The sequence below is a fragment of the Chanodichthys erythropterus genome, chromosome 13 (assembly GCF_024489055.1).
Source record: "Chanodichthys erythropterus isolate Z2021 chromosome 13, ASM2448905v1, whole genome shotgun sequence".
Taxonomy (NCBI): Eukaryota; Metazoa; Chordata; class Actinopteri; order Cypriniformes; family Xenocyprididae; genus Chanodichthys; species Chanodichthys erythropterus.
Window position 1 is genome coordinate 4380342 of NC_090233.1, and position 15893 is coordinate 4396234.

Below are 15893 nucleotides of genomic sequence, written 5' to 3' on the forward strand. Positions count from 1 at the left end.
TGTGGAGTTTCCATTCCCCTGGTCTCGCGCCCTGCCTCGACAGGGCGTCCGCTCCCACATTCAACCGCCCGGGGATGTAAGCTGCTCTCAGCGAGAGGAGCTTTCCCTGGGACCAGAGGAGGATGCGACTGGCCAACTTTGATAATGGGCGAGACCGCAAACCCCCCTGATGGTTGATATACGAGACCACCGTAGTGTTGTCTGTACGGACCAGCACGTGATGGTCTCAGGTCGGGGAGGAAGTGTTTTAGTGCAAGAAACACCACCATCAACTCCAGCCAATTTATGTGCCAGGAGCGCTGATGGTCCTCTCACAGACCCTGAGCTGAGCGGCCACTCATGACCGCTCCCCAGCCCGTGAGGGAAGCATCTGTCGTAAGCATTACACGACGACCAGAAGTCCCCAGCACGGGTCCCTGGGTTAGGAACCAAGGCTTCTTCCACATGACCAGAGCACGAAGGCATCGCCGCGTGACTTTGATCATGCGAAAAGGATTTCCCCTCGGGGAAAACCCCTTGGTCCTGAGCTACCACTGTAGGGGTCTCATGTGCAGAAGGCCAAAAGTAATAACGTTGGACGCAGCTGCCATCAGACCCACCAGTCTCTGAAACTGTTTTACAGTGAGTGACTGGCCTAACTTCACCCCTTTCACGGCCCCGAGAATGGAACTCACAAGAGCAGGGGACAACTGCGCCTGCATCGTGGTGGAATCCCAGATTACACCTAAGTAGTTTGCAACCTGACTCGGGACCAGCACACTCTTTTTGGCGTTGAGCCTCAGCCCAAGCCTCTTCATGTGTGACAGAACAACATCTCGATGTTGAACTGCCAATTGTTCAGTTTGAGCTAATATCAATCAATCGTCGATATAGTTCAGCACGTGGATGCCCTGGAGTCTCAGCGGAGCCAGCGCTGCATCCACACACTTCGTGAACGTGCGGGGTGAGAGGGATAGGCCGAACGGAAGAACCCTGTATTGGTAAGCTTCGCCCTCGAAAGCAAACCTGAGGAACTTCTTGTGTGAAGGATGGATGGATACATGAAAGTATGCGTCTTTCAGATCTATCGTTACAAACCAGTCCTCGGACCTGATCTGAGGGATGATCTGTCTGAGTGTAAGCATTTTGAACTTCAGCTTCTTTACGGATCGATTTAGCACACGTAAATCTATGATCGGACGCAACCCTCCATCCTTCTTCGGAACAATGAAGTAGCGGCTGTAAAAGCCCGACATTTTGCTGGGAGGGGAAACCCTTTCTATAGCCCCTTTTTGCAAAAGCGTCCTTACTTCTTGCTCCATCACCAGAGACTGCTCTGAGGTTACCACCGTAGGAAGCACCCCGTTGAACCTGGGTGGTCGTGAACCGAACTGAATTCTGTAGCCCTGTTCTATCATGAGCAGCACCCACTTCGAAACATTCGGGAGATTCTTCCACTCTTCCAAATATTCTACTAAGGGAACCAGTCTCTCGAGACTGGTCTCTGGTGTCTTAAGGGACGACGCGGTCTCGGGCGAGAGATAGCTCGCAAGCGTCTCCTCTACCCGAGGCATCGCCCCATAGCCATGATTTTTTAGGCCAACAATATTGCTGTACAGCGATGTCTGCGGGCTGTACAGCCGATACTGCATGGGTCTCTTCCACGACCTCGACACCTCGGCATGGAGGTCGGGAAAGAACGGGAGACCCCGGCGCTGAGGCAGTGACCAAGGGGGAAGAAAGCGTTCATCCAGTTTGCTTTTAACTCTGGACTCGGCTTTCTCCGCAGGCCATTCGATGTTTACAAGATATATTGAGCATCGGTGCCTCTCTTTGGGGGGAAGAAACCGCTACGCGTGCTTCCGCCACCAAAGGAGAGACACTGGGTCTAGCGGGTAAGGGAAGCGATAAGGCAGAGCCCGTCTCTTCCCCCTCCGCTAGATCCATCTGTGAACCCCACGAGTGCAGCCTGCGCTGTGCCTCAGCAGCAGCGGGACCGGACCCGCGGGGAACACTCGCCTCGGCGCCCTCCTCGAAGAGCGCTCGACGCGATCGCAGCACTCTGAGGGTGAGCCGCTCACAGTGCACACAGACGGCTCCCTCGAGAGCCGCCTGTGCGTGCTCAACCCCCAGGCATTTAACACACATATCGTGTGTATCCCCTTCCACAATGAAGCATGGGCAGGGAGGAACACACTTTCTGAACTGCTGCTTTTCCGCCATAATATATATGTCTTTTTATATTGTGCTTTGAAACTCTTGTCCTCGGACGAAGAGATCACTGTGTGAATGTATCAGACAGACAACAATAAATAAGACAAACAAGATACAGAGAGCGCTTAATGAAGACAACAGAAGCTGGCGTGCTTTGTGTTCAGGTGTGCTTTATAGCTTCCTGATCCGTGACATCACCCGTCTCTGACGTCGCGTCTTTTCATTGGTTGGATACAGAGGTGCTTCATGAACACAAAATACAGAGGGTTCCCATCACGTCATCCGACGTAACGTCGATAGTTCCCACGAAAGGGAACCATACATTTACTACAACATGATAGCCTTGACCAAAAATTATGTCCGCACAATTTGTCATGTTTAAGGAAGAGGATTAGGGCAATAATAAAAAAACAAAACCATCTTGAGATTAAAGTTGTTAAATTTCGAGAAAAAAGTCAAGATGAAATGTTGAGAATAAACTCGTTAAATTACGAGAACAAATTCGTTAAATTATGAGAAAAATGTCGTAAAATTGAGAAAAAAAGTCGAGATAAAATGTTGAAAATAAAGTCATTAAATTAACAAATTTATTCTCGTAATTTAACGACTTTTTTCTCATAATTTACCTAATTTGTTCTCGTAATTTAACAACTTTTTTCTCATAATTTAATTACTTTATTCTCGACATTTTATCTCGACTTGTCGTTAAATTGAGAAAAAGAGATAAATGTTTATCGAGATAAAATGTTGAGAATAAAGTCATTAAGTTAACAAATTTATTCTCGTAATTTAACTAAATTGTTCTCGTAATTTAACGAGTTTTTACCAACTTTAATCTCAAGATGGCTTTATTTTTTTTATTATTGCTTAGCCATAATCCGCTTCCATACATGTTTCATTGCGTTTTCACAAATAAAACAATTGACTCCAAGCACAACTATATAATATGATTACAAAATCTTTAACAAATTTATAATAATGTTTAAATAGAGGGTGAAGATGTCAATTTTCCTAGGCCTGACATCACTTTTGGCAACTACCAGCATATTAGATATTTTCATATTTGTTTTACCTTGATTATAGACAAGGTGAATAAGAGCTTTATTTTTTAACAGCATTACAAATTGCAACAATGTTCTTAATTTGTATTATTTTTTGTCTTTCTTTGAATGTAGTTTTTCAGCCCTATACGAGATATTATTTCTTCCTGCACACCAGACCAGATGCGGACACCTGCAACATGAAGAATGTGAACAACAGTGAGATGACATATGGCACAGCCCAAGCTTATTTGAGTGAAGGAAGTGAGTCTAAATATTCATAAAACTACTAATATATAGAACTGCTAATACTTATCCAGCCTGATATATACTGGTTAGGGCTGGTAGTGTAGTTGATTGACCAGGATGTCTGTGCTGTTCACTAGCAAAACATCCCTATTAATCTGATTGACAAAGGACTTTGTGCTGGTTATGCTAATTAAAAGGTCATGAAACCCCCCGTTTCAGCAGCAGTCACTTCTCACCACAGTTTTGAAAAATGCTACAGAAGTGGGCGTGGTTAAGCTGCAGAGTGGAGGGGGATAAGGGGAGACTGACAACACAGCAACGGCTTCTGATTCAGACAGTTTTATTTCGCTCTCATTAAAAGCATCAAAGCTTCTCACAAATGCATGCTGCAAATTACCATTACATGCAACACAATATACACATGCTTTCTGCTATAATTTAATGCACTAATAAATGCATTCGCATTTTGTTCTCTGCATCGAATACATACATGAACACGCTGTTGCATCTTTGATAAGTTTTGTGACTTATTTTGCAGCGTTTTCATAAGCCGTTTGATCAGTTAAAGAGCCATAAAGACCGGTTACACTCACAGTGTGGATGAATCGCATTTGTGTCGAAGACAGATATTGAAGAAAACTTATGTGATACAGAAACTCTTAAAAAGCTAAAACACTCGTTTTTGATCCATTAATGCACCTCATGCTTATTGTATGTGATCTCACTGTTAGAAGCCTGTCAGAGGAAATCAACATGTGCTGTCATGAATAATTAAGCGTGCGCTGTTGTGACTTATCTTCTTATAGGATAAGGATACGCAGTCTCATGAATAGTTATGACACTGATGAGTCATGACTGTATTGGTACAAGAAAACGTCACATTTTGTGGAAGTTGAGAATAACACAAAAAGGTTTAAAATTAACTCGTTTTCTCCTAAATTCGAAACTAACGGATAGGTACACAGGTAACTCTGTTAAAACCTCAGAAAATTTGGTTTAGGGTTTCATGACCCTTTAAGAAGCTAACATCTAAAAAGCAATAATATTGTTTATTTGAAAAGCATTAATCTGTAGTCTAAAAGAAGTCAGTGAATTCTCTGGCTGAGAAATATGTGCTACCGAAATATGTGCAAGCTAAAAATTAAGCTAAAATGCTGAAAATTCACAGCATAATATCTACATTTTTAACTGGTCTGCTCTAGATAACAGATGTATCTTTATGTCTAACTGAACTGAAGCACTTTGGGCTTTCAGGTCCTATTAGTGCTCCTGGGAATGTGAGCATTTTGAATATTACCCAGCATTCCTCAGTGATCACATGGAGTCCTGTGTCTGAGGAAGACTTGCAAGGATTCTTATTAGGCTACTACATCTACTACACAGAGGACAATAATGAAATACGTGAGTAGAAGTCAGCTTTATAAAATTCACCATCATAAAATGCTTATCTGAGATTCTTGGGAACTTGTTCACAAGTTTGCCTGCCTATTCAGTCTGAATGGTTAATGGCAGAGATGGAAACTCGAGTCTGTGACAATAAATGACTTGCGACTTGACTTGGACTCGTGAACAAATACCCGAGACTTGACTTGGACTTGAAGACAGAGACTTGTGAAAAATACAGTCTTTTGGCGTGACATTCCCGATTACGTTCTCTATTTACTACCCCACACGATAGCATGAAACGCCACATTTTACTATCCATTCATTCCCAAATATGTGCTGCAGCAGCGAATATCACAAATCATATCTAAACACACCAAGCCATCGAGCATGTGACGCATCTCAAGGCACGCAAATTCATCACCCATTAGAAAACTTGTTAAATTAGCAACAAATAACAACAATATAAGCCTTCCCAGACAGCAAAATACACTCGGGCCAGTTCCTGTTAGATTCTCGCCTGCCGGAGACTTATCACTCGGCCCGTTTCTTTCTGCTGCGATCGGGCCGGATGCCTGTGTGCCCTCATGCATAACCTGATATTGCTGAGTTCAACATGTTCCTGGGTCAACTTTTTTGTTGATCCTGGAACAACATTTAAATCAACCAATCAGATTTGAGGGACAAGTTTTCAGATTATGTCGAGTTTAGGCTTAAAATTATGAATTGGTGCTTCTACATCAGAATTGTTCATCTATCATTTCCCTCTGATTTTTGGGATAACTTATGGGTAGGGTTAGGTTTAGGGGTAGGAATAGGGTTAAGACTAAATTTTCAGGCTAGAATGTTTTTCCAGGATCAACAAAATATGTTGACCCAGGAACATATCTAACTCAGCAATATCAGGACGTGTGTGTACTCACTGCCTGATTCCGACAGACGCGGCAGTCGTTACCATGCTAACACTGCCGCAATCAAGCCAGTATCGGGCCGTCGCAAATGCACAGAGCGCGCCAGAAACGGCCCAGCCCTGTTTATATATCTACCATACTGTTCATTCATTTTCATTTAAATTTGATACCCAGCCAAAACGCTTACTTACATTTTAATTATATAAATTATAATACATAAATAACATTACTTAAATCTATACAAACATCACATTATTATGAAAAGCAATTATATGTCCATTTGTAAAGAACTCACTTGATCTGGTTGGCATGAAAAGATTTTATTTACAAAACAATTACAAAACTATATTACATCAAATAACAGCAGTTGTTATACAATTATTGTAAATATTTACCACATTTTGAAAAATTATACACTGGTATTTACTCATTCAATTTTACACTCTGTGTATAAGTATAGACAAACTTAAAATGTTTTAAACACATTGGTAAATGGAAAAAGTTTTGCTGTTATACTTAGCAAAATAATTAGCTGAAGAACTTAGCTGAACTCGGCAGGCAGGTAGATCTCCAGGAACAGGATCTAGTCTTTTATTATAAAACTGAAGATCATCTTCTATCACAACTGCAGTGCTTGATGAACTTGTGCTTTCGTTGACCACAATGTCAAAATCCGTTATGTCTGGCTCTCCCAACGCCTCCTGAAATAAGCATAGAGGGTCCAACTGTAAGTTTCACTCAGTAGACTAAAAGTAGACAGACACATTCACTAAAACTAGCAATTCTGTTAATGCATTGAATACTTACATTTCAAGTCTTGAAGAATTGCGGGTCCTCCTCACACAGGTACAATGAGGAACATGGAGGGCTACATTTCATGTTGACATCATGCACACCCTTCAGAGTCAAGCAAAAATGAACATGTTAAACAAGCAAGCCAACTTAATTGTATATACAGTGAAGACAGTGATGGAGAAAGTTAGTGTTGACAAATTTCAACTCACCTGAAGATCATAAACATTTAAAATGTCACGCAGAGTCTCTGAAATTTCGTTGATGCGTGCCGTTTTCAGTGATATGGTGTAACTTTGCATAAACTTAGAAAACCAAAAACACACAAGTGTATAACCAACAATGGATGTAGAAAAGAGAAAGTCAAGTCTGAGTGCATTTATCTGAGGAGACATCACGCAACTTGCATTTCAACTCAATTGAAGTTACCATATCCTTACAAAAATCAAATAAGAAAAGGAAAAAAAAAAAGAAAATGTTTTGCTTTACTAACATTTTAAGTTGGCTCCAGACACTTGCGAATATCTGCAATGCTGAAAGGATTCTTCAGGTAACATCGTTTAGAGCAATGATGTGATGTGGATGACAGCAGTTTACATCGCTCAGTAAACTTATAATAATTAAAGTAGCGGCATTTACTCAGGTTTACATTCCACCTGTAAAGAGCAAATAGTATACAAGTATCTATTAATAAAGGTTACATGGTCTAACTGAATGTGTCAAACTTTACTTGAACTTACCAGCTTTCTCATTGACTCCAACATCTCCTTGCTAGTTCAGTCAGAGAAGATGATGTCCATGGTGTTATTGCACTGTTCGGTGTCTGAGGATTAAAATCTGCCATTTCTTCAGTGATGATAACACTCTTGATTACTACAAAACAGAGAAATATTAATAGCAATTCATGGCATGTTATGAGAAATAATCACTAATTCCTGTGCGTCTTAACATTCTGAGTGAAGAAGCAGCTAGTGGCAACAAAAGCTGTGACTGTGTTTGTGTTGTCCATGTTTTAGCAGTCATGAGCATCTGTAAATGTAAAATCCGCTTACATTTAGCATCTGAAGATGATCTAAGACATACTAATGCACAGGATTGCAGTACATTCTCATCATAACAAAAAAATCAGTGAAGCTAGCTTATGTAACTAGCTTTTGAATTTAGTTAATTGAGGTTATTTGAAAACAATGATCTTCTCTGACTGTATAAACATCCTCTTCACTCACCTTCTTGATGAAACATGGAATAAAACAACTGTTGCTTATTAAAATTGCATTTATATAAATATATGAGGATGGAAACTAAAAACAAACAAACCTGCTCTTTATCCTCGTGAATGCAGGACCACCATCATCCTCTTCCTCAGCTCTTTGTTTGCAGATTGGAGTGTTGCTCGTCAAAGTTTAGTGCAGCGTAAACACTCAAGATCCACATAATAATGCTTGGATCAAAGATGAAAGCGATTTTGTCTGTTTATTAGCTGAAGTGGCATACCGAAAGTTTTCAGGCAAGCCAAGAAAGCCCAATCGTGGCAGTCACGTGAAGTTAACTTTAGCAAGTTCCCTTTTAAGCGTCTTGCTAAGTAAAATACTAAATGTAAATGTGCGTCAATGCTTACCAGAATGTTGTCGAAATTACCTCAAACATTAATATATCTTGGTAAATAATCCATTGTTTTGCTCGCGTCCAATCCAAACCGCAAAAACATGGCGGATATCACCCACTACCACAGGTACGAGACCAGTGGTGTAGTCGGGGCCATACGTACGCATACGCCGTATGCTTATTTTTTGCTCAGGGCTGTTTGCGTATTACGACTTGTAAGGATCAGTATTTGCGTATACCAATTTGTTTTTTGCTGTCCATACAATATTCTCCTGTTAGCTTCCCCCTTAACTGTGCGTCCAATGCTGTTGTGTAAACTCGCAATTCTTTGTTGTAATTGGTGCATGAGCACTTCTGTCATTTGCCCGCTCATCATTGTCGGCTAAAAAAGGCTTCACAGTGCGTGTTCGCGCTGCAGTGAGAGAACTCCGATCAAAGCCACTCGGTGTTTTGAGCCTTGCATTGAGCACAGATCTCTCACTGCAGCGGTCACGGCGTGAGAAATATGGTGAATAAATAAGACTTAATTAATTATATAGCCTACATCATGCGTTCGGTGCTTTTAAGCGCTAAGTTCCCGTACAAAAGACCATCAGTGCAACTGAAGCTTGTTTATTTAATGCATGAGTGGTGCGGGAATCATAAACATAGGCAACTCTGAATCTGATCACGCTCCAAAAGTGTGATAAGATTTCCACGAGCCATCCCGACACTGATGATAAAATGTGCGATCCATTTGAATATATATTGAGAGTGAAACACTTTAAAACGCTATAGAGAAAGTCAAACGCGATCTAGACTGATGGACAAAATGAACAGAAGTCTGAAAAGAGGACAAACATCACATTGCGCCAACATTTATTAGGAAGCTTTTTAAACTATTCATCACCCACCCTTACTAGAATTTATATCGTTTAATTGTAGTATTTATGGTAAATTTGGCTAACTTGTAGAATTTATAATCTATTAAGGGAATATTTTCACTAGATTTATATTACACCTGTGACATGTTCTGTTGTTTCTATTGGCTATGTGTAGGTTGCTATTATTCATAATAAATGCTATGATAATGGAAAATTATATAGTTTGACTTCTTATGACACAATGAAGTAGAAAATTCAGTCAAACTGATAAGCTTACGTGTGCATAAATAATATAAAACTGAGTTTAAAGAGGTTTCCGGGGAAACAGCTCCATTTCTGCTGTTCCATAAGCGCCACCTACTGACAGAGAGTGGATTAAATTTCCATTCAGCCTGACTACTGTTTTTGTTTGTTTGTGACCACATTTTTATACTGTTAATAAATTAGATTTTGAATAATTTGCTTTTTTTATACCCTTTTGAATAAAATGAAACTTTAATTTCAGATATATCACTTTTCACAGTGAATATAATTCCAAAGCAACATGTTTAAATAAGTCAAACTGTAAAACATTAAAAATGTCAACCAATTTTAGAATGCACTGTATTTATTTGTATTTAATTAAACATGTTACTAGTGAACAACAACATAAAACATATTTACATATGTTTTTGTTGTTGTTGTTGTTGTTTTTTTTTGGGGGGGGGGGGGGGGGTAATAGCACACCACTTATTTTTTTAGGACTACACCACTGTACGAGACCCCTCCCACCACCACGCAAGTGAACATGAATGAATCACCTGAGTGCGCACAGTGAAGTGTGTTTGAAAGCGTATAAAATAATGAATTGCTACATTGCTTATAAATAGATTTGATATTATACATATTAGAGAATTTTCTGTCTTATATGGCACTTTTATTATTCAGTTTCAGTTTCAGTTTAATTTATTTATATAGCACATTTAATATCGACAGAGTCGACCAAAGTGCAGCACAGAGAAATAAAATTATACTATTATCATTATATTATCATTATATCATTATATTAGGTTTTACCGCAGATATGTTGTTATTGACAAATTTGCTACATTAAATGTGTAACGTTAGTTAATTCATATCAGATACTACCAGGAAACGAAGTCAATTTTAAGACAATTTTAATTATTGCTTGTGTAACCATCTGTGAGTGAATATAAGCAGAGTCATTGCCAGAAGTGGCACAGATCTCTATCTCTCTATAGTTGGGCCAGTTACAGTGAACAGGAATCGGCCCAGCGCTTTACAGTCGTAACAAATATACACGTGCCAGTGCGAACTGCGGGCCACAATCGCCCCCCCTGTTAACAGGTGCCGATGCCGATTCTGAGCTCGGGCCGATTACTACATGCTATCTGGGTTACCTTGTGATAAACTTTGTCATTTCATTTGAAAAGTTATCACTTAATCCGAAGGGAAGCTGCGGTGTTGCACAGCTGCAGAGGCTTGCTTGTGGTCCATTTTCAAGAAGTACATGTCCTTTTAATTTTTTAAATTTAACTTTTTTAGAGTGTGTTGTAGCCATCAAAATCAAAATTTGTTTATATTTGCAAAATACAATTAAGTTGGTCCTGTCTGAAATGCTGCGATCTCAACCGCGTCGCTTCTATTATGAGCACGCTAGCCTAAATTACAGTAAAAGCACTCGCACAAGTCGCGAGCATCGGTTTAAACCACAGAAACGCGTCCAGTGCTACCAATAAATGTTATAGATGCTCAAACAGCATCTTGGACAAATGTAGCTCAGCTGTGCAAGCAAAAGCGCTGCAGGTGTCTGGAAAGAAAATAGAATAGTGTACAAATGTATTCAGGGATTACATTTGTTCAGTACAGTGTTGTTCAGTGCAAGATTTTGATGTTATTTAAGCTAAAATAATGTAAGGGAAAATATTTGCACAAACTGTTAAAAACTAATCCTGTATGTAACAATGAGAGAGACACTGCTGTTTACATTTAGTATTGTAAATGTAAACAGCAGTTTAAGTATCGTATAGGTATAAAAATACTTTAGTAGGCCTAATGAAATTTGAAGTAAATGAGAAATAATGCAAAGGAAAGTAAATTTTCAGAAAATTTGTGCTTTCTTGCGCTTGAATGATAAAATGGCCCTCCTATGAGATGTCGATCACAGAAACGCCCCCCAGCCAATTTGAGTCTGAGACCCCTGGTTTAAGGGAATGAACAAATCACAGATTCTTTATTTTATTGCATTTTACAAAATGTCCCAACCTTTCTGGAAATGGGGATGTAGTATGCTATTATTTTTGTAAGAAACACCGATATGGTTGCAGCGATTCCAAAGTTAACAGCTCACTGATAATCATGGGATGATTTTCATTTTTGGGTGAACTATCCCAATAATATGGTTAAAAATGTTATAAAAAAAAAACAAAAAAAACTGCAGTCTGTTTTTTGCCTGTTTTCTATCCCATTTAACTTTTTCAGCCTTGGAAGTGGATCCCAGCATAAACAGATTTGAGCTGCTGAATCTTGAAAGCAACAGAGCGTACCGCGTGCAGCTGTCTGCATTTACAGCAGCTGGAGAAGGACAGCGCAGTGATTTCAAACACTTTGAAACAAACCCGCCGGGTGAATATTTTTCATGAGATATTGTGTCTGTCATTGAGCTGCTGTTCAAAGTTTATCTGCCTTACATCTGTTCAGTAAATGTGTCTGAGAATGTGTCTGTCTGTCAGTAGGTTTGTTTTCTAATTAAATAGATTAAAATAGTCACATATGTATTGATAAAATGCCTTATTTCGACAGAATTCATGGCTTTGAGCAGCATTATAGCTGCGGTGATTGTAGGAATAATCATTCTTTTACTAGCGGTTCACCTCAGCTGTCGGCTTCTGCACAGGTAAAGATGCATGCATTTCGCTTAATGAAAGACTGTGACTGTATAACAAATCACTAATGTAGAACTCAATGTGCATTTTTACAGAGCCAAGAAACTGATGTGGCCCAGCATACCAAATCCTGAGAACAGCAATGCTGTTCAGAAAATTGAAATTGCCTATGAATTGGTAAGCAAGAAACAATATAATGATGAAACAATACTTTTTGATATTTTACGGTCTTGGAAAAGAACATACAAAAATAATAGAGTATACAAAATCTACTGAGGCAGTACCATAGTACAGTGATGACCTCGGATGGTAGTACTATGGTATATGGTATGCCAAGGTACTTCAGAGAATGTTTTACCATGATGCATTTCCAAACAAATGAGTATTTTATTTATGTTGTTTCAAGATTTTGAAAAACTTTTATAAATGAAAAGTTTAAAATGTAATGACACTAAAAACATAATTTAGTGTAATCATAAAGAATGACAGTAATAACATATTTCCTTTAGCTATACATTGTACATGAACACATCTTAATGATTGTTTTCAAAAAAGGTTTTATAATTATTTTTCAAAAACTCAAAAAGTAATTTTTAATTATATTATTAAATTAACCTTTTCATTAAAAAGGTTTAATAAAAAAATTTGATCTTAAAGGAACACTCCGCTTTTTTGAAAATAGGCTCATTTTCCAACTCCCCTAGAGTTAAACAGTTGATTTTTACCGTTTTCGAACGGTAAACCATTCACCATTCTACTGATCTCCGGGTCTGGCGGCATAGCTTAGCATAGTTCATTGAATTGGATTAGACCGTTAGCATCTGATTAGACCAAAGAGTTTTGATATTATGCTATTACGCATGCGTATGATATTACGTAGCGTCTCTCACAAATATCTCCATGGTTGCAAGGCACGCTCCCCATGTATGCAGGGGGTAACAGGCACTGTGTAATATCATTGCGTCTGCTGCATCCATGGTACGGCAGCAAAGTTCCTTGATTACTATGCTGGAATGAGAGAATAGTTCCTAGCCATATCGGCCTAGAAAATCGCATCTTTTAATTTTCCGTTGGTCTAAGAACACGATGTCACTACAGAAGAGTCAAGTTTTAAATAGGAAAAATATCAAAACTCTTTGGTCATTTTTGAGCAAGATGCTATTGGTCTCATCAGATTTAATGAACTATGCTAAAAGTGGTACCACCAGACGCAGAGACCGGCTGAATGGATTCGAAAATGGTAAAACTCAACTATTTAACTCTAGGGGAGTTGGAAAATGAGCCTATTTTTTTTTTTTTAAAGTGGAGTGTTCCTTTAACACAGATATGTTTAAATAAGCTGTGAAGCAGTTTTGTTAAAATATGTATACTCAAGGATTATGCCAAACTACTTTTAATGGCAATAATTTCATTCATTTAAAGAGAAAAAAAGTCTTTTATACTCACCAAGGCTGCATTTTTTTTTTTTTTTTGATAAAATATAGTAAAACCAGCAATATTTTGAAAAAAAAGTTTTTCTATTTTATTCCATCACATGATCCTTCATAAATTATTTAAATACTGATATGGTGCTCAAAAAAACATTTATTAATAAAAGAATTGTGCTGCTTAATAGTTTTGTGGAACCTGTGAAACCTTTTCCCCCAGAATTCTTTGATGAACAAAGTTAAACAGATTTTTTTGTAACAATGTAAAAGATTTTACTGTCACTTTTGAACAAATTAATGTATTTTTTCTGAATAAAAGTAAATCAAATCTTACTGTTTGAACAGTGCAAGTCATATTGATCCTTTGGTCACTTTCTCCTGTTTTTTCCCTGCAGGGTATCCTGGAGCCACTGAACAGACAGAGGTTAGAGGAGAGTGAAGGATGTGATTCCAGTACAGTGTGTGTTGTTGAGAGCAAAAGGGAAGCGACTCCTATCAGCAGTCCTCCCATTTCTCAGACTAGTGTTAAGCCCACCATCCTCCTCCTCAGTGAAGATGAGGACATCCTAGACGAGATCACACCCCTAGACACCCCAATACAACTCCCGACCAGAGAGTCTGTTTCGACAGAGGCCTTTCCTATGGACTTCATTAAGACAGACTTAACTCTGAGCACTTCTGTTAACAATGACATCACAAGCTTAGAAAGCAAAGACCCTGGACTGACCATTTCCAACATGACACGATCAGACTTCATCCAAGCATCCCAACCTGCTGTTGTTTTCATGAGTGATTACACCACCATGGAGATCTTTCAGCAGGTCACTATGACTGGGATTCAGAGTCCATCCATCCAAACAGTGAATCAAGAATTTGTTCCTGTACATCCAGAGAAGGATTATATTCGGCAGTCCTGTTTTGCAAGAAATAGACAGTCTAATAACCCATCAGGGGCATGTAATGGTGCTGAAGTTTTGAACCCAGAAATCACAGTGCTCTGAAATGCTTTTATCCAGTGATTTACAGAACAGTTACAAAGACAATCACTCTGGTGCAACCCGAGTTGCGAAGCTGCGTTTAAGGGTACAACGTTCATTGTCCTGTTCCTGACTTTAGCCACTACTCAACGCCTCCAATAAAAGATGGAGTTTGTCACTTTTAATGGCAGTGGATTGGACCCAAGGCTTTTAATTCTGAAACACAAGTGTTCATGACAAACACTCCTACATCAATGACACAGCCCTAGCTGTACCTTAAAAGGACTGTTCCATCTAAGGCTAGATTCACACTGTCAGTCCAAATCCTTTTATTTGTGTATCCAATTGGAATCTGATCTAAATGATTGACTGTCCACACTGTGTATTGCAACTGTTCAGATCCTATTTGCAGTGCTGGGTAGTAACTGATCATTTGTAATCTGGATTACATAATCAGATTCCAAAAATTAAATACTTGTAATTAGATTATATTACTTTTACTATATTACTACAGTTACTTTTTATTGATTACATCATATTTACAAAATGTCAATAAATTATTCATAATTTATCGATTCTCCCATTTTTTTTAAAATCTTTTAAAGGGTTAGTTCACCCAAAAATGAAATTTCTGTCATTAATTAATCGCCCCCATGTCATTCCACACCTGTAAGACCTCCATTTATCTTTGGAACACAAATTAAGATATTTTTGATGAAATTCGAGGGTGATCTGATCAAAATATAGGCAGCAACGTCATTGCACCTTTTGACGTCCAGAAAGGTAGTTAAAAACATGGTTAAAATAGTCAATGTGACTGCAGTGGTTCAATCTTAATGTTATGAAGTGACGAGAATACATTTTGTGCACAAAAACAAAACAACTTTATTCAACAATTTGAACCGTTGTCATACGTAGTGAACTAGTGTAGGCTTCTTTGTTTATGTCCGAACGCCAACTCAGTATTGACCAAAGCTGAATGTGATGCTGACACAGAATCCAGCCAATAATGGACTGTAAACAAGGAAGCCTGCACTGAGTTTACTATGTATGACAATGGTACAAATTGTTGAATAAAGTTGTTACTTTTGTTTTGTTTTTGCGCACAAAAAGTATTCTCGTCGCTTCATAACATTAAGGTTGAACCACTGTAGACACAATGACTATTTTTTTTTTTTTATTATTTTAAAATTAAATTTTTTTAAATTTTTGTAATATTAATTATTAGCTTTATCATTTACAAACCCCCCTACAGTTCCTCACAAACCCCAGTTTGGAAAACCCTGATGAAATATCTTATGCACTTCATGTTGTTGATAAAGAATGGAATACATTTTCTTTCTCTTTGCATTTTTATATTAATATGGAACAAGATTAGCCTATTCAAATCAATGATTAAAGAGATGGGCCAAAAAGTAATCTAAAAGTAATCAGATTATATTACTTTAAATGTGTAATCCCAGGTGAAAAAAAGTACATTTCTATAATGTACTTAAAGTGCTCTATTTTCGTGCACTAATTTTGTACTTATACTAAAAATTCTTCTTTAGTACTTCTTAAGAACATCT

At 38.4% G+C, this 15893-nt stretch overlaps 1 protein-coding gene across 2 annotated transcripts in view; it reads left to right on the forward strand.

Moving 5' to 3' along the window:
- LOC137035085 (interleukin-31 receptor subunit alpha) overlaps positions 1–15893 on the forward strand; it is a 46579-nt gene extending 30686 nt beyond the window's left edge. The window contains exons 11-16 of one of the 2 annotated variants that reach the window (XM_067408353.1): positions 3369–3497; positions 4737–4883; positions 11518–11661; positions 11839–11932; positions 12017–12098; positions 13744–15893. In XM_067408353.1, the coding sequence (XP_067264454.1) occupies positions 3369–3497; positions 4737–4883; positions 11518–11661; positions 11839–11932; positions 12017–12098; positions 13744–14349 (1202 nt within the window). In that variant the 3' untranslated portion in view covers positions 14350–15893. The remainder of the gene's footprint in view (positions 1–3368; positions 3498–4736; positions 4884–11517; positions 11662–11838; positions 11933–12016; positions 12099–13743) is intronic. The other variant, XM_067408354.1, reaches the window with a different exon arrangement.